The sequence below is a fragment of the Scleropages formosus genome, chromosome 9 (genome assembly GCF_900964775.1).
Source record: "Scleropages formosus chromosome 9, fSclFor1.1, whole genome shotgun sequence".
Classification (NCBI taxonomy): Eukaryota; Metazoa; Chordata; class Actinopteri; order Osteoglossiformes; family Osteoglossidae; genus Scleropages; species Scleropages formosus.
The window spans coordinates 12,135,903-12,161,925 of record NC_041814.1 but is presented as its reverse complement, the minus strand read 5'-3'; the positions used below and the strand labels follow the sequence as shown (position 1 = coordinate 12,161,925).

The 26,023-nt window shown below is 42.5% G+C and overlaps 2 protein-coding genes across 3 annotated transcripts; both read left to right on the top strand.

The window, feature by feature from the left end:
- The first annotated feature begins 978 nt into the window (after positions 1 to 978).
- On the top strand, positions 979 to 20,543 carry LOC108923475 (N(G),N(G)-dimethylarginine dimethylaminohydrolase 1-like). Its single transcript, XM_029255182.1, has 6 exons — positions 979 to 1,413; positions 14,233 to 14,332; positions 15,156 to 15,229; positions 16,382 to 16,501; positions 18,662 to 18,805; positions 19,769 to 20,543. Exons 1-6 carry the CDS (start codon positions 1,120 to 1,122, stop codon positions 19,883 to 19,885), a joined length of 849 nt encoding a protein of 282 aa, XP_029111015.1. The 5' UTR covers positions 979 to 1,119; the 3' UTR covers positions 19,886 to 20,543.
- Positions 20,544 to 21,954: 1,411 nt separating this feature from the next.
- Positions 21,955 to 26,023, top strand: LOC108923465 (UPF0690 protein C1orf52 homolog). Of its 2 annotated transcripts, XM_018734229.2 has the most exons (4): positions 21,955 to 22,035; positions 22,464 to 23,048; positions 24,411 to 24,615; positions 24,998 to 26,023. In XM_018734229.2, the coding sequence occupies exons 2-4, from the start codon at positions 22,755 to 22,757 to the stop codon at positions 25,147 to 25,149; spliced, it is 651 nt and encodes a 216-aa protein (XP_018589745.2). In that variant the 5' UTR covers positions 21,955 to 22,035; positions 22,464 to 22,754; the 3' UTR covers positions 25,150 to 26,023. The 2 variants fall into 2 exon arrangements, with proteins under 2 accessions (XP_018589745.2, XP_029110434.1); XM_029254601.1 differs by lacking the exon at positions 21,955 to 22,035 and having other exon boundaries at positions 22,301 to 23,048.

Sequence of the window (26,023 nt, the reverse complement as noted above, 5' to 3'; positions counted from 1 at the left end):
TTGTAACTCATTACATAAAGCAGTGGTTCGGTTTTACTTTGAATTTGTGTGAAAAGTATTGAATCAGCTTTATGTGCATTACTTATGGAGGACCAGATTTCATTATTAACAGACATGCTAGTGATGCATGTAGAAAAGAAAAAGAAAAAAACACAGTCACACCCTGTGATCATTACTTTGAAACAGAGCGAGATACTTAAAACATTGTTGAAAAAAATAGTAAAGGAAAATTTTAAAAAAGCACACACGATTCTGTTCACTCACAGTCCCAACACCAGCAGACTGTCGGAGGTGCGTGAGACACTTTTAGCCACGATGGCCCTTCCCGCTCTGGGAGGCCCCACACACCGACACACACCAAGTGTGTAGCGCCAGCACTACCAGCTGGCATCCAGAGGCCAAGTATAGCAAGAACTGCATCTTACAAGCAATGCCACATTGTTGGCACAGAGCTGACATGTACAGTTACAGTTTAGCCAATCTATTCACAACCACAGATCATTTAATGTTTCGTTGGGCTGTGTCCAATCATGCCGGCATGTACTTTGTCTGCTGTATTATATAACTACTGACTGGAAATTACACAAGGGCTAATGAGCCTTTGTCTATATATATTTTTGTCAGTGCTTATTGGGGTCCATACCCCGGGTGATAAATCCTGGAAATTAATTGGGTCTCAGCAACTGGCTTAACTCATTTAGAGGATTTCTTCAATTCAGAGAAATCCAAATGAAATGAGGCAGTTAAATTTAAAGTGCAGGATAAAGTGTTTTTGCCTTTAAAAAAAAATATCTTCATATGTTGTGAATGAAGCGAGGCTAACAAATCAGGGTTTTGAATGAGAATTATCATCGTTTATAAATCACAGTTAACTTGCGCGAGGCTACCACCTGTCGCGTGCGGTTGTTTGTGCTTGTGTTGTGCACGTGGGGGGCCGCTCCCCCGGGGGGCTGCAGTCACGTGACTGTTTACCGGAACACTTATTGGAGCCGCGGTCGGTGTCGCTCTTATCGTTACTGATGTGCGGACGCGCTTTGATATCATTTCATTCTCAGAATCAAAGCGCTAACGCAAACGCGGTTCGGCGGCACAGACATCATTATAGGAAGGCAGAACATCATGACTGCGCTAACTGCCCCCTTCGGTAGATTCACGCACTCGGTAGTGCGAGCCATTCCGGCGTCCTTTGGCGAGGGAGCGCTGAGGACGTGCAGTGCCCAGGTGGACTTGGCCGCAGCGCTGCGCGAGCACGAGCACTACGTCGCGGTTCTGAAGCACAGACTCGGGCTGCAGGTGGTCGAGCTTCCCGCGGACGAGAGTCTCCCCGACTGCGTGTTCGTGGAGGACGCGGCCGTGGTGTGCGGGGACACGGCGCTCGTCACCAGACCCGGGGCGCCGAGCCGGAGGAAGGAGGTACCGGTTCCGACAGCGGCGGGTCCCCCCCCCGTTCATTTCGAAACGAAAGGCCTAACCTAAGCTGCGCTAAAGATGCGGTGCGGCGGGTAATGCCAGTGCCATGGGGTGGGGGGAATGAATGGCCGTCGTCGGGGTGCGCGGAGAGCGCGCTCACTGATTCTGCCCCCACAGCTCGAGCCACGCTTTCGAGCGCCGTCACTCCGCGGCAGGAGCTTTAAATGTAAGAAGAATCCCGGTTCACATGATGATATAATTGCGCTCTTCATCAGTCCTTACCGTAATGACCGGAGTAAAAATATACCGACCGTGCTCAGTGCTGTATAAAAATAAATGGTGAATCCATGTAAAGTTCAGTATGTAACACAATAAATTAATTGCCTTTTCCTAAGGATCATTAAAAGGTAAAGTGTTTTAAAGTGCATAGACGCTCCTGATGAACTAGTCCAACTAATTAGCGAAGAGCACACTATCTATCTATCTATCTATCTATCTCTTCCTTTCTGTTGTCATTATTGAACTGATGCCTTTCTCCAGGGTCATGGACAACTTTAGTTTTGTATGGTTGTCTGGTTAGTGATGCACCCATAAATTTTCTGTATCTGGGTAACAACTTTTGCTGGAGCAGTTCAGGGTAAATAGCTTGAACAGACATGTTGCATTGTGCCGCAGGAACAGGAATCCAGAACAGGATCCGCAGATTGCAAGACCGTAGCCGTCACCCCCGTGGTGCCCCCGAAAACTGTTTTTGGAATAATTATTACCCGGTGTTGTGTGCTGTTTTCAGAGTAACAACATGTTAGCTGAACCGCCGACTCTGAGGTGGATTGAGTGTGCCCAGTTCTGCAAAACACTCTTAGGTGGCCAGAAGACTTCTTCCCATGGGTTGACTAGGCAGACCCAATTCCTGGACTCCGTTGTTTGGATGCTTGGCAGGTGTCCAAGATGCTTCATAATCATTTACGCATAATCTGTCTCTTGCCGTTCAAATGTTGTCCAAGAGCTTAATTCGGAAAAGGCATAAACATTAATTTCCAGAAAAGACAGGAATATTTCCATTCTCCTCAAAGAGGGCATGTTGGGTTAAGATGCTCTCTACATCGGCAGGGCTGCTATTGCAAACTTAGCTTGGATACTTTTTCTAGTGCAAAACTGTGTGTTTGTGTACTTTACATTTATTCATTTAGCAGATGCTTTTCTCCAAAGCAAGGTACACCTCAGCAAAAATACAATTTGTGCATTATATTAGGAGAAAGACATGGCTGCACACGTGTGATTCTTAAGTAAACCCAGTTTGTTACTTTCTACTTGATGCACCGATGTTTATTGCATGAGTAGGTGCAAAAAACGCAGGATAGATGAATCCTGATGACCTACCAATTTTTTTTTTTTTTTTTTAAGAATAAGATACATAAACAATCGCATACAATGCCGGAGTAGTGGGTGTGTAAAGGCTTATCTGGGGAAGATCATGAAGTTACAGTGCATGAACATTTACACCATACATGAGCTGGAGAGATCTTGGGCAAAATGGATCTGGAAAAGGTTGAGTTTTCAGACCCTTCTTGAATGTAAACAGTTTCTGCAGTTCTGAGTGAGAGAGAAAGGAGGTCATTCCACCACAATGGAGCCGGAGCCAGAACCGAGAACCTCCGTGCTTTATCTTTACTTCTTGGGTCACGTGCTATATCTTTCTAGACTACTTGTGTAGTACACCTTGTGTGTGTGTCCTGGGCAGACTTGGCCAGGACTGAGTGGGTACATACAGTAATGAGCACAGATTAATCTTTGCTTCCTGTTGGCCAACCTCTTGTCCACAATGGCCAGTCATAACATGGACATCATGCCTTTTAATGTCGTCACACCAGTCAAGAGCACTCAGTGCACAATTGAGAATTATTGTAATAATCCTCCTAATTACCCTTCTGAACAGGAGCCATTGGCAAGAGATGAACAGAAAGTCATTTTTAATCATTTAAGAGGAGAAGTCTATTTGGATGACCGAGTTCACCTTCAAAGACTTCCTTCATCCTTCCGTAAATACAATAACAGTAGATCAACTGAGACCACTGGTAAACCTTAATTAGCCATCTTGTGTCTCTGACTAATGAAGCTCACACAGAACAGCTCTTTTTGTAATACCGTAGCTGAACGGATGTTTACTGCTAAGCTTTGGCAATGTCAGCCACCTGCGAGCTCATACCTCTACCCAAACGTGTTTGACTTTGCTTTTGGGATAACTTATAAACGAGAAGCTCTTCACCTGCCGCGTGCACTTCCTGAAATCTGTCCCGCGGTGCCACAACCTGTTAAAACTTAAGTCGGGGCCCATATGGTAACGCAGAAGGTCATTGACTACAGCTATTACCAATGTGAGAAAGGAGACGTGAACAATATTGTTACCAAGGCTACTTGGTACTGAAGTGAGTTCCCTTATGATGCAAGTCTGCCCTTTATACTAGTATAATAACTATACAGATCTGCATTTCAGAACCTTTATATTCAATAACGTTCCCCTTTGCACTTCATTCAAAATGTATTGTCATAAATGGGTTTATTAGTCATCACTTAAAAAGAAATTATTCAAAGTTGTCATTTTGACTGCAAGCGGCTCCAGCAGTTTGTCATGTCGTTCATGCAGGTGATTCAGATTGATTGTATTGTTTTTTTTTTTTTTTTTTTTGAGCAATAGATGGAGTAATCTGATTGTGCTGTCTTATGTGGAAAATTGTGGGATGCTGCTTGAACTCTAATGCCCTGTTGCTTCAGGTGGCACCTTAAGTCTCTGCTCAAGTGGATGTTTGGAAATTGAGGATTAAGGAAGAATTTGGTAAGTGGACACAGAGGAATTAACAGAAGGAGAAATTCTGATCTGACTACAAACATCTCATTCTGGTCTTTTCACAAAACTCAGGTTTACTCAAATTGCTTTTGAATCTGCTTTGTGGGAGATATATATAATATAGTACCCATTTTCTTTGAGCCTTTGATTTGACATCTCACAAATTTTGAGAAAAATAACAGGAAAAATGTGTGAGTGGTCCCCTTTCCTCCCACATCCAAAGACGTGTTTCAGGGGGATTGGTGATTCGAAAATCCCTTTACTGTGTGAATATCTGACTGATTGTGTTGGTTACCCTACAATGTGTTCCAAAATGTGTAAATGTATGATAGAATCTGGAAGAGGCAATGTATTTTTTTATTGTGATTAATTTTAATGTTAAATCCAACACTTAAATTCTTTCCTTTTTGTCTATGTATTCAATTAAATGTAGTTAACACTACATTTAAAAACATTTTGGCTTTTTTTGCACAGTTACTTTACAGTTAATTGACCATTTTATAATAAATGGTACTGAATTGTGAATCTATTAAAGGGCACTAACTTTATAAATACAGCTGCTATGTAAATACATAGCATAAAACAATGTGCAGATTGTCATGCTTAGTTCTGTTGTTTCTCTCAAAGGGCTTTATAACTTACAACTTGTTTTGTAATCTTATAGGTTTACATTTATCCTTTTAGTAGATGCTTTTCTCCAAAGTTGCATACATTCACAACCATGAGCTTTTGACACCAGACTGTCGCATAGCCAGTTATTCCAGTACTGCCATTTTTGCCAGTGCACATGTAGCTGCATATAATATATATATATATATATATATATAGTTGAGTCTAATGGGGAATACAGAGGTTATCTTGAATAACAGCGGAACGTTTTAATGCCGGTGGGAAATTCTGTTTAGTTGCAGTAGCGTACAATATACAAAATTTTAGGCGTACACTGAAAACAAAGGGATAAGTAGTTAAATGTGAGAGACTGATTTTTGCTGCCCGTTGTTTGCTCTTGGACTGCAAACAGCAGAGGTCATGTACACATGACTGCCTTGGGTGCCCTTGTTCCATCTTGTCCTGTACCCCATGTCCCTCACTCTCATGATGTACCCATGTTTTCTCTTCCTTCTGTCCTCATGCACATGTTCTTTGAAACTGCCAAATCTATCCAGTAACCGAGTGCTGTTATGTAAACGCATGAATGTGACCAATGAGAAGTTAGTAGCTTACGCCCACTCTAAATGTATGTAAGGAGTATATTGTTTTTGTTTCAATATCCTGCCTCCCCAGCGCTGGTCCGAGTGTTGAACTGCTGTTCGGTAAACAGCTGAATAAAACTTTACTCCTGTTTACTGAGTAGTGTTAAATGTTAATGGCATTCCGCAACTAAACGTTATATCAATGATTAACTTGGTCAGATAAATAAATGTACTGAATTTACACAGGACAGGGCAGAGTACATTGGGGTGGTGCCATGTGCGTTGGAAAAGCACAGATCAGGCTCAGTACCATTCGATCGGCAGCAAGGAAGAGGTGACCTCCCATTCGTAGTGTGAGGACTTGTCATAGAGCCTGGTGTCTCATGCTAGAAATGACCTCCAGTAGTGCTCTGTGGAATCCAGCCTTCCTGATTAGCCTTTTGGTCCTATGTCTGCGCTGTTATAGCATCCCATGCGCTGACGGTTACGACAGCAGTTGGTTCTTGGTGACTAGTTTCAGGAATGCTGGGTGTATTTCCCCACGTGGTCCGATGGGCTCATTTTTTTTTTTCTGTATCGTTATACACAATATATTTGTCAGCAGTCTAGTTTATAAAGTCTTGGAAGTGCCATTTTGGCAGATGAAGCACATTTATTAGCTGTGTGAAATGAGTTTTTTTAAGGCCAGATTTTCCTTGCTCTCATCTGAGACCTTATAAGGCAAAATTGTTAGTCACTTTGAGTGAATCTCTTTCACAGTATTAAGCTGGAATTTGGTGTTTATGACTGGAAAATGCATCAAGTATTGCGAATACATCATGTGGTATTATACATCTTGGAATTGAAATTTGTTCCCGTGGTATAAATACCCATATTTAACACCCCCCCCCCCCCCCCCCCCCCCCCTTTGGTTTTTGCCACAATATTAGAGAATGACAGCAAAACTTTAGTCTTAATTTAAAAAATAAAATATCATGTGGTTGTTGCATGCTTACCTCAGCAGAAATAATGTAAAGTTCTGTGAGCAAGGGATCCGTTTCTTCTGGGTGTTTCTGTGAAGTGACTTGGTTTGTTACGTTCACAAAACACTGATTGCTTGTGAATGAACAATCACAAGTGTAAATTCTGGAAAAGCCTTATCAAAACAATTCTTACCTCACTCTTATGTGGTGTCTCAGGATCTGCCGTAAATGTGTTTTCCAGAGGTCCTGTTGACATCTTCTAAAGAGTAAAACATAATTTTTCTGAGGAAATGAGATCTGATGGTCTTCCCCCAACACATGGTGGTGGAGGGCTTGGAGGCAAAAGTCCTGGGGGACCAGAGAGCTGGAATGCAACGTGACATTAAAATATCCTTCACTGCCAGGTCCTTTTTGTTTCTTTTCTTCTTCTTTCCTCAGTTTAATTGTGAGAGCCTTTAACTGAGTCTCTTCTGAGCCTCTGCTGGCCAGCTCTCCAAAGAGTGCTTAGCATTGACTTGGTAATATACTTGGCTCACTTCACTTCCCCTCAGTTTCTTTTAAATTGGATGGATAAATCTTAAATTTAGCTACAGGTCTGCATTTTTCCCTTCTCAACTCCTAATTTCTAAGGAGTTGAATTTAAAGTATCTGGCAGCAGTCCTTGTTTTTCCTCTCAATAACAAGCAAGCAATGTTGGAGATGCACTAGTATGATCAAAGCCCTTACCTATGACCATTTGTGTAGTGTTTTCTGATATATGGCATTTGATTATAGATCTTTTTTTTTTTTTTTTTTTTTTTTTTTTTGCCACTGGGTCAGTACACAGTTCATCTACATTAACTGGTGTCCAGTTTGCTGCATTTACATTTATACAATTAGCTGGCACTTTTATTCAAAGTTGCTTACAATGTTAAGGTTTCAGCTATTACAAGCTTACAGTTATTTACCCACCTATACAGCTGAGTAATTTTACTGGAGCAATTTAAGGTAAGTACCTTGCTCAAGGGCACCACAGCCGAGGGGGGGGAATGGATGGAACCTGCGACCTTTGGGTCCAAAGGCAGTAGCTCTAACCACTATGCTACCAGCTGTCCCTGCAAAGCATGATATAGTAATACAGTTCCATTTAAATTTCATTTACAATATGTACCACAATGATTTATTATTTATTTTTGGCTAAAATAGTTCTTAACTGCCAGAGGATATTTTTCTTTATTTGTCAAGCTTTTGAATGTGCAGTAGAGAAGTGTAAATTGCTAAAGTACAGAGGTGATTCCATCAGTACTAACTTTTCCAAATTGATTGTTAATGTAGATGTTGAATGCATTTCTATTGGCTTGCATCCGTGTTGTTTTTATGGGCTTAGCAAACATTTTACCTGGTTTTTTTTTTTTTTTTTTCCCCCCTCTCCCAAATTTACCTCTTACTAGAAATTCATGTTGAGGAGAAAGCAGGAACATACATGATCATATTCTCCTGCTGAACCTTATGGGCATCCGTTCTGTCACTTGTCACAATGCCTAACCTCTAAAACACCCTTTTCTTGTACAGATATGTAAAGGGTGTCTCTTTCTCTAGTGGTACTCTTACAGGGGCATTTTGATTACCATCTGCTTTTCTACAGTGTACTTTTTACCGTAAGCCAGCTGCTTTAGTCTTCTTTCTCTCGCCACCTTTACTAAATGGCTCGCTGTAACGCTGAGGAAAACATGGTGCTGAAATGGAACCTCTTGTCCATCCTGTGAAAGTTTCCTTTCTTTAAACCATAAATGCCATGCATAGTCCTCCACAGCCATTTAAGTAGGATGTAATATATCTTACTGAGGTGAAAATGAGCTGTACTGCATTTCTTCTCTATGGCTGTAATTACATTGAGACGGCTTTGTTGGAAAGCACTTTGTTCCACCTAAATCTTATCAGTGTTCAAGAAGCAGCCTCAGTTACACGTGAATAGGGAGCTGTGCTTTGTTGCAGATGGCCAGTAGGACGCATTGAGTCCCTGGAGCACCTATAGAATGCAATTTGTGGCTTAAATTAGGGGGAGAAAAAAAATCCTCCAGTATGGGTCCTCATCCACTTGATGCGGTATCTTTCATTGTGATTATATAAAAGCTGGAGCTGGTCCGCACTCCCTCCCTGCTCCCTGTTCCCATCCATTCAGGAATGAGTGGAATGTGACGGCCTAGCTTCGGTGGCACTCATGAATTTTAAATGCTTTTCAGATTCGCAACGGGTCCCGTAGTTTGTGGTCTACGCTGTCTGAGAGCGAGTGTCGATATCGTGGGATATTTGGTGTCCCCTGCGTAATTTCCCCATCCCGGTGCACGCTTTGCTGACTCTCGACGTCTATAAAAAGTCTTCCTCTCTCCAACAAATGACAGTTGACCATTTTATACTCATGTCTGAGATGGAAATTCTTTCCCAACTTACTCACGAGAGACTTACTTTCACGTTAGCGGACGCTTTTCTCCAAAGTGCTGTACATCTCTGCGGAAAAATACGAGCGCGTTACAATGACTAACAACGCTTAATGTGCATTTTGTCATAATTTATTGGGTTGAATCTAGCACATCTTTTCCCCATTCTAAGTTCACACAAAGTGTTCTTGTTCTGCATAGAATAAGTGAGAATTGGAAGTGGATTGTTATCTCCTGCTATTTTGGGTCCCAGTTTTGCGACAGGTGATGAGCAAAGGCTCTTCCTATATACTGCCAACACGTCACCTAGATCCGCACCCGTACCTTCGCATGTGGCCTCGTTTGAATGGACGTAATTAAATAAAATATAGCTTTGAAGGCCTGCGGAGTTCCTGGCAGTGATCAGTACTGTGGACACTTTAAGTCATGTCAGGCATTACTGTCAGGAGTTTCAGCCTTAGGGAGGGTAAGCATACAAGGATGGTTCATGGAGAAATATACTGCGAGTTGTGTACGTGGTCCATGCTGAAAACTGACGTTCTCCTTTGCTGCTGTAGTGCTGGGCAGCGGAAGCCCAGGCCTGATGGTGTCGCCCCAGAACGAGCGGAGGGATGCCGAGGAGGACAGTGGGGTCTGTGTTGGCTCAGTGGGACATGTTGCTCGGGACGAGGCAATTTGCTGCCTAGAGTACTTGTTAACTCGGCGTAAGATGGGAAGCCTTTGTCGTGACTCTGAAGCAATGAGCATCACCATTCATTTATTGTAATTAGTGCAGCGTCTGCAAAAGGCCCCGATGAAGGTGAAACATGGTCATTGTTTCCTTGTCACCATCTGACAATCCATGTCAATTATGCTTACAGCTTCAACAGGTCTGACAGCCAGTGATAAAGGACACAAAGCATGGCATTTATCTGCTTTGTATTTTTGCCAAAAAGCCTTTGATTTGAATGAATGACTAAGCAGCAGTAATTTTGGTCATGCACTGATTTTTCTTTTTAAAATAGTTTGAACTTCCAGTCTTTTTGGAAATGTGGTTTAGTGGCCCCGCGAGGATGGGTTTGAGACATGTGCGGTGCAGTTATTCCCGAGGTACATTCTTTCGGGGTAAGAGCATTTCACTTATGAAGCGTTTCTTCATATTTACTAGGACCAAGTTTGGATTTTTCTCCCCTCACGACAGCTGAGCGGTACGAGACATTTACATCCATTTGTTTAGCAGATGCTTTTCTTAGTGTTTATTAACTAGTATTACCCATTTATACAACAGAACAATGTAGCACTCGCAGAAAGAGCAATTTAGATTCACCATTTCACATTAAAAAATTTTTTTTTTTAAATTGGGAGGAAACAAGCACTCAGAGTAAACCTACATGAACATGGGAAGAAATGGGGGATTTAATTGCGGGGAGGCATTGATATGTATATTTAATCTGAGTATATTGGTATTTTATTCTTTTTTCCTAAGTACACAAAGAGCACAAAGTTTTACCATTGAAACTAATGGTAATTGTCTGACTTGTGACAATTCTTAACCTTATGAATTCTTCTAATCCTTAACCTTATGAAGATTTACTGCCAAGAATTTTTTTTTTTTATTTTTTTTTATTTTTTGGGAATGGATTTTTGTAAGGTGGGGGTGGATGTTACATTTCTGCAAACTAATAGGAATGCCATTCATTACTTTTCATAAAATGCATATGTTTCTTTTTTCCCGCCAAAAACTAACATTTCGGCTGCATAATAATTTGGAATTTTGCAATTTCTAGAACCCTTTCATTCTTCTTAGTAGTAAGTGATTACACCTGTGAAATGGTTTAATCGTTTGCTTGTTTAAGGTATTGGCAATTTTTCGGTGTATTGTTTCTGACTCTGTTCTGCTGCGATAATCAAAAACGTTTTTTTTTTTTTTAAAAAAAAAAGCTTAAGAGATAAGGGCCAAATTCCGTAGTGACCAAGTTCCTCTGAGGAAATTTTGTTCATTACGATTCCAAAAGCAATCTTTTACACTAATCTCATAGTAAGTTGAAAATGATTCATTGGTAAGTCAAGAAGGGCAACAACATTTATTCAATTAGTTGACGTTGCTCCGGAGCAACTTAGTGTTGGGCTATTTATACAGCTGGGTAACTTTACTGGAGCAATTTAGGGTAAGTGCCTTGCTCAAGGCTACTACAACTGGTGGTAGGACTCAAACCTACAATGCTGTGGTCCAAAGGCAGCAGCTCTAACCGCTACACGACTTGCACAACTATAATTGGCGAGCAGTCAAATAAGCAGTTGCTTGTTCTCTTTGTTGCTCAAGTTGATGCTAACAAGGAAGCAATCTCTCAAAATATGATGCCAGATCACGTGATGCTCTGGACACACCACAACTATTAGGTTAAAAATGTAGTTAAAAGCACCATTTCACACATCGTTTTGTTAACGTTTCTGCCTGGGATGTGGCCACCGTTACCTTTGTGTCATTCTGTGCTAATGATCTCGGAGATCCGTGGCGAGCAGGCAGAGAGGAACTGACAGGGAAGGTGTTGTTTTTCACCACGCGTAAAAAGCAGCCTTTTGGCAACCTGCTCCACTCGCCCCTGTGTGCCACCATTGTCCTTTGTTACATGAGTCACAAAAGCTTGATGACAGCAGTCAATTGAATATACAGTAAAACATATTTAGCATTTTATATGGACTGCTTAATATGACGGGTTTTGCCCCATTGTAGCTCTTGAATGGATCAAACCGAACAAAGTGGCTGTTGATGGTGCACTGTAACTGGATAACCTTCAGGACTCTCGGGCCCGAAAGTTGAGTTGGCCATCGTCCATGATCGCTTTTGGGGAACGTTCATCCTCGGGTTCTGCTCAAAGCCAGGCTCCAGCGCCGCCGTAGGCTGCTGGGAGTAACTAAATGTCGGGGGAAGGGGGCGAGGAAATGGAATGGCGCTTAGCATATGAATTTAATACTGCGTGTTGTCTTGGGCACAGGAACAGGCGAAAGAGAACTTCATTATGGAACTGTCGCATCAAGTGCAGCCATGTCTGAGCCAGGTATTCTCAGCATGTAACTGTAATTGCATTGATTAATTGCAAATAAAGAGAAATGGTGTTCTGTACTTTCTTTTCTCTAAGCTTCTTTGTACTGGCATTCCAAGAATGGAACATACAGAATAAAATCTTACATTTCTTTGGGATGACACTACTTCACAAACTTTTTTTTTTTTTTTTTTTTTTGGAATAAAAATTTCAATAAACTTCTGTTTCATGTTTTTTTTTTTTTTTTTGTTTGTTTTTTTCTTTCAAAAATGGACTGCCTAGAAGGTACTTTGACACAGTAAAATTTATTTATTTATTTTTTTTTTTTTCTGGAATTTGTCCAAGCTGGCGTAAAATGTTTAGAAAAGTGGTTTTGCAGTTATTTATCCATTTATTCCCCTGGGTAGTTTTTAATAGAGCAATTCAGGGTATGCTTCATGCTCATGGGAACTGCAGTGAGAGTGGGGATCCAAACCCCAGGACCTTCCACTTGCAAGGCTATACCTGTAACTTCTGCACAAATTGTGCTTTTCACTGGATATTAATGAATTTAAGTTACATGTTGGTCAAGAGTGCAAAGGTCTTTTTTTGTTAAAAGCCCAATTCTTTAACCACTTGCACACGCGTGAATGTGTTGTTCAACCAGTCTGGTGTTGATGGCAAAAGGCAGTTCCATGGCCAGTCCCAGCTCACCACTGCCTGTTTTCCAGTGTGGGCAGACTTCTGAGTGCCTGTCTCTATGGACAAGTTGTCCCGTAATGCAGTAGGAAATGCTTTCAGGCTGATGCAACCTGCTGCCCTTCCTAAAGTGGAATGCTCCTGTGGAGCGAGCAGCTGTGACTGCAGGAGCTCCTGCGCGTCGCACACAGGAACCGAAGCCTCAGCTGCTCTGAGGGGAGGTGGCTCGTGGAAGAGCAGAGCCGACCTCGCTTTAGACCCGCTGCTGGATCTCGCTCACGTGCAAAACAAACATGAACTGCAAAGCACACCATTTGATTTAACAGCTGCCCCTTTAAGGATGTAAAAATTTGAAATTGAGTTATTGCACCTACATGACAAAAATGTTATGGTAAAATAAAGGATGTGTTAAGGCAAAAGCTGCATGGTCTTTAACTCTTTCTTAGCTTTCATTCTACGTGAAATTTGAGTGCAAGTGTGGACAACTGTGCTTTGCTTGCACTTCTTGATAGCCCTTACATGTTTGCATTTTAGATCCCCCCCCCCACAGAGGACAAGCCATTCATTGTTTACACAGGTGCACTTGTCTCTCTCATGAAGCCTTCTGCTGTCCAGATCACTCCAAGGGTCCTCCAGAAGGCTCCTCTCACCATAGTGATGGATGTGAAGCACTGAAGTGAAGGGCTTTAACAGATATCATGCCTTGGTGCAACTCTGAGTAGAAGCAGTCCTTGCATTATCATGTAGTCTGACCTCACCGTGAGATACGACTCTGGGGGAACAGTACATGACTTCACAAGCTGTCTACTTTCTCGCTCCAGGTTTTCTCACCGTTAAGTACCCATGCCCCTAGCAGAACACATCAGCCTGTGAGCTAAGTATATGTCTTTCTTAAAAAGAAAAAAAAAAAAAACTTTTTTTTTTCTGATACTATAGTTATAAACAGTACAGAGACATTGAGAAAAGTGGTTTAAAAACCTTATTTTGCAGTTATACATTGAGATTAAATTTACACAGCGATGATACCTGGCGCTGATATGGTTGAGCTAGACGTGACATTGCTATAATGAAGTTTTCTTTCTTCTGTCCCACAAGGCAACTTAGTAGGAAGTTTATATTGTAAGTTCTTAACTTTGTAAATAAACCATGTATATAGAGAGTTCAGGGAGTCGATCCAGTGCTCTACAGCAGGAGTGGGGAGTTGAACCCAGCACTTTCTGATCATTAAACAGTGGCTCTACGTTTATTTATTTAGCAGATGCTTTTCTCCAAAGCGACTTCCGACAAACTCTACGTAGCGTTATGAGCCCACACACCTTATTGACCAAGGTGATTTACACTGCTAGATACACTACTTACACTGGGTCACTCATCTATACATCAATGAGACACACACTCTGTGTCACTCACATAACCTCATTGCTACTTCTTGTGTGTCTCGTGTGACAGTTTGACATTTTTCCAGTGCCTTTTTGGAGCTAAAAAGGAATTATTGGCTTCATTTAAATATGACAGTACTGGATAGTTTTTAGTCAACCGCAAATGTTTGCTCATGGATACCTACTTGCGCTCACCATACACTGAGTGCTGTTTGCTCCCCCCCCCTTTTTATTTATTTTTCTATAAATAGAGTCCTCTCTGTCATGTGAGAGCGCCGTGTCTGACTCGTCTGTTTAACAAGGTTATATGTGCCTTTTATTTCAGACGGAAGCAATGAAGCAGGCCTTGCAGGAGCTGAACTTGAACATAGTGGAAATGGATGACGACTCAGCCACCTTGGATGGGGGAGACGTGCTGTTTACAGGTGCGGCCCTTGAATGAAACACGCCTGTGTTCCCCGAGAAACCACACGGAAGAAATGAATTCTTGGTTCCTCAGTGTGCCGTCGTGACACGCGCATCATAAATATTACATAGTAAAGGAAACTGGCTTCACTTCACAGTTCCTCAGAATTTACATGGTTTCATTTAGTGACACTTTCCTCCAAAGCAGCTTGTAATGATCGACTTGTATAATGAGCTACTTAAAATCATTCATACATTATGGTGATTTCTACAGAGAAATTTTGGGCAAGTACTTTGTTCACAGCGGGGGGTGCACGGTGGCGCAGCGGGTTTGGCCTGTGCCTGCTCCCTGGTGGGTCTGGGGTTCGGGTCCCACTTGGGGTGCCTTGTGTTAGACTGGCGTCCCGTCCTGGGTGTGTCCCCTCTCCCTCCGGCCTTACGCCCTGTGTTGCTGGGTTAGGCTGGGACAAGTGGTTTCAGACAGTGTGTGTGTGTGTGTGTGTGTGTGTGTGTGTGCGTGCTTTGTTCACATTCTGTAGCAGCGATGGGGGGGTTGAACCTTCAGCTGCAATCTGATAGTTCTAACCACTATGTTACCTACTGCTTTGCCACCACAATGGCGGGTTTATAGCAGCCACAAATAATATATTTGTTAGTTTGTGTGTCTGTTTATGGTTCCACCGATACGGCTCATTCATTGTTAATGCGTTTAATTTTCACACAGTTGTTTTTCCCCCAATACTGAAATCAGTTCCACGTGACAGGTAGTCAGCTCCTGTTCCGTTCCTTGGAGGTGTTGTCATTTTTAGACTCAATTTTTTTCTGTCTTTGGTCTCTGGGCAGGTAGAGAGTTCTTCGTGGGCTTATCCACTAGAACCAACCAGCGTGGAGCAGAGATTCTTGCAGATGCATTCAAGGTCAGTCGGTTCTGAGCGTAGTTTTCCGCACTCAGCTGCTCATGTGTGTCATCCCGATGGTTCATATATTTTATCCCACAGTTTTTCTTCAGAAATATGACCAAAAGGGTTTCCTGGGGGGGGTTTGCAGTGACGCAGCGGGCTTGACTGGGTCCTGCTCTCTGGTGGGTCTGGGGTTCAAGTCGCGCTTGGGGCGCCTTGCGATGGACTGGCGTCCCATCCTGGGTGTGTCCGCTCCCCCTCCAGCCTTGCGCCCTGTGTTGCCAGGTTGAGCTCCAGCTCACCGCAACCCTGTATACAGTCTGGCACTTTCGCCACCTGCCTTTTCACCAGCTGACCCACAGCTCAGGAAGGAGCTGAATAAAAACTGCTTTATTTGTTGCATAGTGCCTCTCTTTTTTTAAAAATTTGAACAGTACAAAACAGCTTGTATTTATTTATCATGTTCTACGTGCAAAACAATTATTTTTATTGGAGATATTTTACTTCCTGTACTTTTATCCTGGGTCAACTAGGGACATATTGAAGCAAGTAGTTTGTAAAATAAAACATTTATTTTATCGTTTCCGTACCGTTAAGAACTTGGCAGAACATTTGTCTCCCCCCCCCCCCCCCGTCACTTATGATCTTACCCAGGAAGCAATACCAAGTAAATTGAACAATCACATCTTTACTTTTATATCAGCTGAATTGATTTTTTTTCCCTTTGTACAAAACAAACGTAAAGCTTAGTTTAAAGGCACCATTGCCTGTGAAGAACAATTTGAAAGGAAACTTAGGTGAAATGCTTTGCAATTTTGATTTGGTGGTTTTTCCACATCTGATGTATGATGAGGACCTCTTTGCAATCTGTCTGTATGGAATGATGTACCGTTCCGAATTTGGCAACAGTCACCACAGGAAATGTATGCATTACATATACATTACATTAATCCCCTCACCCCAGAAAAAAAGCAGCATGGATTTTTTTAATTTATTTTTACCACGTTATTTCACTGGAGCAGTGTAGGTTAGTAATACCTTACTTAATGGTACTGTCAGAGGGATTTAAACCTGTAGTGTTTTGGTACAGGTTCATGTCATGTCCTAAACTAGTAATTTGCATGAATGAAACATTTGAGCTCCACCCAGCAGGTTGCTGTTGTTTTGCAGGACTATACTGTGTCCCCAGTGCCCGTGCTTGACGGTCTGCACCTGAAGAGCTTCTGCAGCATGGCAGGACCAGATCTTATAGCGATTGGCTCCAGCGAACCCGCACAGAAGGCTTTCAAGGTAAGGGAGGCAGCCAGAGACAGAAAGTGAATTCAGATTTGCCTCGCTGCACTGAACAGCTTGAGAGCATGATATCACCAAGCCTGGCATAGTTCAGCTTTCGATCTGTGAATTATTATTACTACTTTGTGGTTGGCATCAGTACACATGTGTGAGAAACGTGTGGAAATGGGGAGTGCACTGTAATCTTTTCTACTCTTCTTGAGGTGACGTATCTCTAGCAAATATAACGTTTGTTTAGGTTTTACAGCCGGCCATGTGGAGTATTGCAGCATTATTTCCGAAACAAGCATTTGAAGAATCTTTTGGGTTTTTTTGGTGTCTACCTGTCTGTTTTTTCCCCTCTTTCTTCTTTAATAACTGATTACTGTCTATTTTACTGGCAGTAGGAATTTGACCAGTGAGCTACCTTTATACTGATGTCAGTAACAGATCAGTTTTTAGAACAAAACTGGATTTATTTAATAGAATGGATTAATATTAATCCTTCTCCATTTAAGACCTGCAGAAGTAGCCTGGTACATTTCTCCCACCGACTGGTAAACCAGAGTCCCCGAATACTGCTTCTTAATATTAATGCCCTTTACATATAAAAAAAAAAAAAAATAGTTGGTATTGAATCTTTAGTTCTGGTTTCATTTCAGTGCTTTGTGATCTTATTTAATATCTTAATAATTAATTGGCCAGACTGCATCTTTTAATTGGTTGGTTTCTTACTGTATTGGCAGTTTTTTTTTTTTTTTCTCCCTGGAGACTTGCTGCTCTTGTGAAGAAATGGCAGCTAAATTAACTGTCCACTGTAAATTAAAACGTAAATTGAGTGTAGACGCAAAACCTGCAAGAGTTTTAGAGAATTTTACACTGCAGTTTGTCACAGGCAGTAAATATGGGCACGTGTGTACGCTGCAGGCCAAACGTTTGTCTTTTCTAGGTGCTACAGAAGTTCTGTAGATTTCCCCTAAGTTCTCACAGATGGGAAAGATGGAAGGCGTACGGGATGCATTTCAAAAACCATTTCAATAATAACTGACGAGTAATGTAGTTTCAGGTATGATGTCATTCTCTACAAATATTTTCTGCAGTCACGTCTGACATAAGCATGGGATATTGTGGCCTTGGGCGTTCGCTCTGATCATCGCCAGTAATTATATCGTGTTGAATTAGTGTGGCACGGATATGTTAGCCATTATACAAACGCATGGACAGAGGACCCCAGCGTAGAGGTTTCTGATCACATTCCTGTAGGGAAGAGAGAACCACATGGGCAGCGTTCCTGGAAACGCGTGTTAAATATCAATCAGATGTACTTGCGTCAACAGGAAGCCATCGGATTTCGATAACTCCCCCAAACCACTAGCTATTAGCGCTGTGACGTATTCTGTCTAGTTTTGTTTTGATGTTTTTGCTGTTGTGGAAGATTCGTAAAGGTTACGTACAAATGTGGCAAGCGCGAATGCGTCACGAGAAAGTTGTCGGTAAAAATGATACGGACCGTTTGAGTGGAAACGCAGATGCTCAAGTTTCACCTAAAGAAAGGATCTTCATCTCACCTCAAACATTTACTCTAAATGCCCCAGTAAGCAGATGTGGACTCCTGGTGGATTGTTAAACCAAAGCACAGGGCAGTGATGAGCCCGAGTGATTCAACTCCTACCATTCTTGAAAGAACAGAAAATCTATACTGGGACAAACATGGGACAAGAGGACAACGGCTCAGGATTGCTGGATTCATATTGTGGAATTCTTAGGCAGGACAAGGTATCAGGAAAAGGGGAAGCAAAACAGGTCCTTATGTCTCATTCCAGGGCAAGTAATTTTTTTTTTTACTATCAAACAGGGGGTTTAAATGGAGAGTCATGGCAACTCCGTGTTTAATGGTAACTAGGTATATATGTTAATGTCATCATTACCAACATACCATATGTGGTGTTTATACTGCCTCATTAATGTCTTTCTGATATTTAAAGTTCAGTTTTTAATAAAACATTGCAATATAGCGAACGCTTCTTGTCTTGTGTCACTTCTGTTATTTCTGTGGTGTTATTACAATAGCTGAATTAATGGTGTAAGCTCTAAGGTACAAAATGCCACTTGTCATTTCTGTATTCTATTCCCCCATATAGCTGTGAAATCCTGCAGTGTCTCTTTGCTTTTGTGTAGGTCATGCAGCAGATGAGTGATCATCGCTACGACAAGCTGACTGTGTCTGATGACATAGCTGCCAACTGCGTGTATATGAATCTTCCAGACAAAGGACATGTGTTGCTATACTGCACGTCGGAGGAATACCCGGAGAGTGCTAAAGTGAGCCTGCTTTTGGTTCGTCTTGACAAAGCATGGGGCATCCCAAGTGGACCAGTTAGTTAAAGCACTTTGGCTGGTTCATTGACCAGAAGACGAATTGTCACTCTCGTTGTTCTGGCCTGTCTAGCTTCTTTTTCTTTTTTTTACTTCAGACAATTCTCAACGAGATCTTTATGCTCTTTTAGCGCAGTTATTTCTTCTGCCTGTATCAAATGTAAAATTGAATTTTTTTTCAGTCTTTGCTGAGGGTGCTCCTTGACAGTATTTCATTTGAGATTAATTAAACGAGTAGACGAAGCTCTCATAATCCCAGTGCCCCTGCTGAACTTATAAATTTGCTTTGCTGTAAGAAGATCCCGGTTGGCAGCGAATTCAGCTGTAAAACTCTGAGAGAACTGCATGAGGCGATGGATTTAGTAACGCCATGGTGAAGTGTGGTGAAATGGACGCTTCCAGCTTCTGCTCCTGGCCAGTGTGCTTTATACTAAGTGCAGTAATAGCAAGATTGGTGTTCTTGACATCACTGGTTGGGAATTTGATCATGGTTACGACATTCAGACCAACTGGTGTGCAGACCTGGTGATACAAAGAAGTAGTCCTTCTTGGAAGGACCCAAGGAAAACATTAGTTCTCGCCTGGACAACCTCCACAAAATGACACATTAGTTTATAAGGATTTTTTTGAGATGGAGTAACTTGCAGTAACATCTCCTGTCTTTTGTAAAGAAATTATTGGATTGCACTTTGAATTTAAATGAGTGCTTGTATGTTTGCTTCCAAAAATCTTGTTTGATTTTAATTAAAAAAAAAAAAAAAAAAAACAAAAAAAAAACATAATTAGTGAGCATATCATGGACATATTCTGTTATGACAGAGGGAAAAACGCTATTTCATATTGAATATTATGTGTGGGACCCTCGCTGTTTTTGAACTAGTTTTATAATATAGCCGTTGTCTTCTGCAGGTGTTTGAGAAGTTGAAGGACTACACGCTCATTCCTGTGTCCAACAGCGAGAAAGTTAAAGTGGACGGTGCCTTGACCTGCTGCTCGGTCTTCATTAACAAGAAGCTGGAGAACTGAACGCGCTCACTGAGCAGCGCGGCCATCTGTTTTTTGTACGACTACGAGTACTTCTGTGTCCGGATGTATATGAGCAGTCAGTCCTGTGTGACACGCTGATGTTTACAATCCTTCGATATTAGTTTTGTATACCTCATAGTATAGATCTAGAGGAGTGGCAAAACAAACCTCTGAATTGCATTTACAAAAAAAAGAAATAAACACCAGATTTTTTTGTTAGTCAACAAAATGCTCTTAATTTTCTAATTGAAAACCGCACCTGTTTTGTAACGTTTGAAAAAAGAAGGATGTGAGACGACGTCCTGTACGTCGCTGGCAGACATGCGAAACCCTGTGATGTGACAGTGCTGAATATTACTTTTATTGCATTTGTTTACTCATTCCCAGCTGTGGCTGCGCTATCCACCCCCACGATGGAGCTCCTCTCCAAAGAACAGGTTTAGCACATGGTGACTATATACTGTGCTCTTTGTCAAAGCCACAATAGTTCTGCTTTGAGCTTATTAATTTTTTTTTTTTAGCCTGGGGGTTGGAGCTGAAGAGTACATTCTGTAACTCGTGAAAATTTGAAGATTATTTAGCCACGGCTGGACTCCGTGAATCACCTTCACTGGAGAAATTCTGTCCTATGACTATTTTTATCCGTCTTATAGTTCAGTACTGCCAGTATGTTTCACTTTGTCAAATGTTTTTATAAATGACTTAAATAAATTTACTCATTACTCTAGTTTAATTGGAAAATGAACACTGTGTATTTCTTCTTCACATTTCAAGAACTATTAGCATTTTCAGGAACAGTCCGGTCAATGCCACTGACTGCAGTCCCCACTGCTGAAGCTGTTTAGAAGAGTATCTTCTAAGAGAAGCACAATTTAATCTTAGTGCACCAATTTCTTAATGTATGGGCGGGGGAAATCACACACACATTGCCTGAAGCCGCTTGTCCGAAGTGGGGTCGCGGCGAACCGGAGCCTAACCCAACAACACAGGGCGCAAGGCTGAAGGGGTGGGGACGCACCCAGGACGGGACGCCAGTCCGCCACCAGGCGCCCCAAGCAGGACTCGAATCCCAGACCGACCGGAGAGCAGGCCCTGGCCAAACCCACTGCTCCACCGCATGCCCCTGGGAGGGGGGGTGGGAATCATAAATGCCTAATTATGGCAGGAGTACATTTTATATCAGTTGTTTGGGAGAGAGTGATAGCAGTTGCCATGCGGTCAGTGAGGATCCCATGCAGGGAAGTAAGGAGCAGATGTGGAGCCTTCATTCATTCATTCACATGCACAGAAACCGAGAACGAACGCTAGATGAACGCTAGCGGTCCTCTGTGTTCGCTGTCGGCTGGAACCGGGATGCTCAGAATGGCCAAATATGAAACTCATACCATCTATTGAGCCCTTTCAGTTGACATTTCTCATGTTATTGCATCATCGGATTTGCTGTATAAACATTTTGCTATCTAGTTTGTGTGCGGTCCTCCCAACATTGTCTTCATTTTCAACAGGGCAGTAATGTTTTCCACAGAACCCGCTGATCTCTGTCAGGCTTTCAGGTTGTTTAATGTAGCCTGTCTTAATATGTCCATGGACAATTTAAGCAGACGCTTTTTTCCAGAGCGACTTCCAGTGAAGTCTATGTTGTGTTATCAGCTCACACACGTCATTCACCAAGGTGACTTACACTGCTAGATACACTACTTACACTGGGTCACTTATCATACATCATTGGAACACACTCTGTCACTCACACACTATGGGTGAACCTGAACAGCATGTCTTTGGACTGTGGGAGGAAACCCACGCAGACACGGGAGAACATGCAATCTCCACACAGACTGAGTGGGATCGAACCCATGTCCCCTCGTACCACCCTGTGAGACGGCAGCGCTACTCGCCACCGTCACCGTGCCGCCAATTTCATAAATATGTAATATAAATGTGCTCTTTTGGACTTAAGCCCGAGTGCAACATTAAAATATGTTGTGATATTAATGCACAGAGCGGACTGTCCATTAATGCGACAGCAGCGCCATTGTAAGGTGGAGAAGACAGTGATGCAGTGGCTTTCACATGTGGCGCGTCACTCCCCCTAGCGGCCGGGCGGTGCAAACACCCGAGAGTGGAAAGGGCTGCGAGCGCGATCCTCTCCAGTAGGTCATACATTTGAAGAGCTCGGCGGACACTGTAGTCGCAGTGTGGAAGATGTGCGGCGCAATTAAATTGAAATATTTACGTTGTTTCAAGAAGACAGCGCATTAACGTGTGGGAGAACAAAATTCAGTTTGAGTCAACTGTGACAACGTTCACCCAGGGTGTAGCGTAGGCAACACAAGGAAACGGCGTCAACGGGAAAAATTATATACATTTGTTGTATACTCATACATGTTTTGGTCTTTTTTTAGTTTTGACATATTTGGTATTTCGAGTAACACGTGGTTATTTCAGTGTCCTTCGGGCTGTCGTCTATAGTATGTACAAAGTTACAGATGAGCAAGGAGAGAAGTTTTAAGAAGTGCTTCGACATCTCATGTTTTCTTTTTAGTGTTTTCCATGGACTGTGTTTATGCTTCTGTTACAGGTTGTACCGAGAAACACGTATGCTGTACAAACTGTTCGTACAGAACTTTGAACTGCTCCCGGGGAGTGTCGAACGCACCGCCGCAGACATGTTGCTGCGCCCTTCAGCGCCATCAGGGGGCAGCGTAGCATCTTCGGCGTCGTCTCATTGCCCCCGAGCCCACTGCACAGGAAGTACGTCATCACGTATCGACGTACGTCCGATGTGGTTGTTTGGCTTCTCTCAGCTGCATTTAGCGCGGATCCTCTAAGAACAATTCGCGACGTCGGATTCGAGAAGCCCGCTCGCGGTATGGCAGAGGACAAGAAATACGACCCGTTGCATTACTTCATGAGTGGCGACCTCAGCAGCAGCGATTCTGAAGACGATGGAGGGGGAAGAAGCCGGATTGCAGACCTCGAAGAGCGCAGGCGCCGTGTCGCTGCGAGTGGTGGAGAGTCGGAGGAGAAGGGACGGGCAGCCGCCGGAGCGCCGTTGCCGAAACCGGAGGAGCTCTTTAAGTGTGTGTCCAAGCCGGCCTTCCTCTACAACCCCCTGAACAAACACATCGACTGGGAGAGCCGCATCGTGAAAGCACCCGAGGAGGTGAGGTGGGCTGGACACACACAGAGTACGTGCGCAGCAGCAGCAGGTGGACTGGACTGAACTGTAAGCCTAGGCGGCGGTGACTAGTTTGCAGTATATAGTCACCGCCTTTTGTTTACTCATCTCAGGCAGGTTGCAGAAGTTTACTTAGAAAGGTGTAAAGATTTAAAAAAAAAAAAAAAAAAAAAAGGAAGAAAGATCCTTTTGAAATTAGGTAGCGTAGTGGTAAGGCTGCTGCCTTGGATCCAAGGGTTGTGGGTTCGAGCCCCACCCCCGACTGTGGTACCCTTGGGCAAGATACTTATTTTAAATTATTCCAGTAAAATTACCCAGCCGTATAAATGGGTGAATAAGTGTAAAATGGTAGTGTAATAGTGAAACAATGTAAGTTGCTTTGGAGAAAAAGTACCGAATAAATGTAAATATTGCGCAATATTGATAAATATCCTACTACATGAAGTAGTAGCACACTTGATTTCCAGCACCACTGTGAACGTCAGCGGCACATGGTTAATTTTACATTTAGATTTAAATTTATTCATTTAGCAGACACTTTTGTCCAAACTGATGTACGTCTCAGTAAAAGTACAATTTATGCATTACATTAAGAGAGAGAGCCATGGCTGTAGATATGAGACTCAAGTAAACCTAGTTTGCTACCTACCACTTGCTGCACCGAGGTTCATCGTTCGAGTAGGTGCATAAAAATCAGGCTAGACAAATCCCAACACCCGCCCACCAATTACTTAATTGTCATTCGTAACAGCTACTCAAATACTTAGTTACGAATTTAGTAAAATGACTGAGTAAGGAAGGAATGCTATACAGTACACACACACACATTGTCTGAAACCGCTTGTCCCAAGCGGGGTTATGGCGAGCCGGAGCCTAACCCGGCAACACAGGGAGTAAGGCTGGAGGGGGAGGGGACACACCCAGGAAAGGACGCCAGTCCATCGCAAGGCAATCCAAGCAGGACTCGAATCCCAGACCCGGCCAAACCCGCTGCGCCACCGCACTCTCTGCTTGCAGTAGTAATTACACAAATAAAAATGAAATGTAGTTGAAGACTGTGCTGAGCATAAGGAAGCCTTAGATGCTCATTTTCATCAGGATCCCAGGAGGCAAAAATTGTCAGCTGTCAAAGATAAATTAAAAATTCCGCATTACTCACTGGCCAGTTGATTGTCCTGCTTTAGTCACGTATTTCTCTAAATATCAGTGTAAATGGATATATGAAGAAAAAGGTAGTAGTAAAATTGGTTGTGCTGGCATAATTTCAACAAAGTCTGTTTTTTTTTTTTTCTTTTATTTAAATTTATTAAAAAAGCTTTACAAGCTCTTTGTGTTTTTACCACACAGCCTCCGAAGGAATTCAAAATGTGGAAGACAAATGCTGTGCCCCCGCCGCAGTCCTACGTCACAGAGGAGAAGAAGAGGGCTCTTCCCGGCAGGGATATGGCCATCAAATGGTCCAATGTCTACGAGGATAATGGGGATGACGCTCCACAGTCCGCTGCGGGAAAAGCACGCTTTCTGCCAGACGAGGAACAGCTTTCTCATTCCGGTTGTCTGCAGTCTCTTGTCCGTGGCCAAATGTGCATGCTTCAGAATGCCTCTGGAAATGGACTAGTATTTAGTTCCTGCTGTTTGACAAGCATATATTAGACAGTAACGTTTTGTTAAATAAGGAGGTGTAACAGAATATGATTAAGTGGTAATAGCAGTTAACTGGATGTGCCTTTGGAAATATGGTTTAAATTTAATCGTATGGCTTCATGAGAATGTCACTAAGGTAATCTAAATGTCCACAAAGGTAAAGAAAGTGGGCCACAAGGCTCTGAGTTTGTACCGGTGGTCAAGTGTGAAATCATTATTTTCTAAGGAACGCCACTTGATTTTGAAATTGTATATTAATACATCTTAATGATGTTTGTTTCTTCTGTTAGATGAGGAGAAGGACGGTCCCAAGTCTGCAAAGAAAAGAAAGGTAGAGAGCTTTCAGCAGAAGGAGAAGAGGAAGCGAGATCTTGGCCAGGCGACCTCGGACAAGAGCTTTGTGGAGGAAGAGAAGAGGATATTACGGCAAAGCCTCTTCTGATCCCCGCGGTGTTACATCTGGTGACTGTCAAACTTTACTGCTGAGAGTCACGTGCCAGAGAGCTTTTCATCAGTGGCTCCACGCTTCACTTGTGACCATTTACATATTGCCCTGGATATGTCTGACGTATGAGGGTACGTCAAAATCTGCTATGTATTTATAAAATTGAATACAGAGAGAATGCAGTGTTCTTAAACATAATTTTTCAAAACAGTTTCCTAGGTTATTAACACACTTAGGCCAGCATTGGACAAGCATCTGTATGCCCTGAGGAAAGAACAACAGATTTTCTCTGTTTGCCAGAGCTATGTCATGGACATAGTCAGTTTTGTCAGCAGTAATGGATGTGCACAGGCAACCTCGTCATTCTTTGTCTGCGACACTTGCGTGGCAGTTTTTGAATTTTCCCACCCTTTCGTGCTCACTTTTCCGGGACAAAATGTTTCCATACTGTGCTGAAAGCGGGCGAAGGATCTGTCTTCCAGAAACACCTTCAGCTCAAAAAAAGCAGATAAGAGCACAGTGCCACTTATTTAGTGCACATGGAAAGGGAAGTAGATATGTTCACAGTGGTATAATATGCCAGCAGTTAACAGGAGTAGAATGGACCTGTGTCATAACTTAGACAAACAAAGCTCACACATGCGTGTGCAACTGCCATTGCAGCCAACAATATAGAAAACTTAAAAGTAAACATGCACTTCCTCACTTACCCTCATATAATGTACATTCTAGAGAAGAGAGAGCTTGTTAAATATTTTTACATTTTCAGTGATTGTGATTTTTTTTTTATGTGAAACTCCTTTCTGGTGTTTGTAATATTAGTCAGTTGCAATGCAATCAGTCTCATTAATAAATAGCTCTAAACATCTTG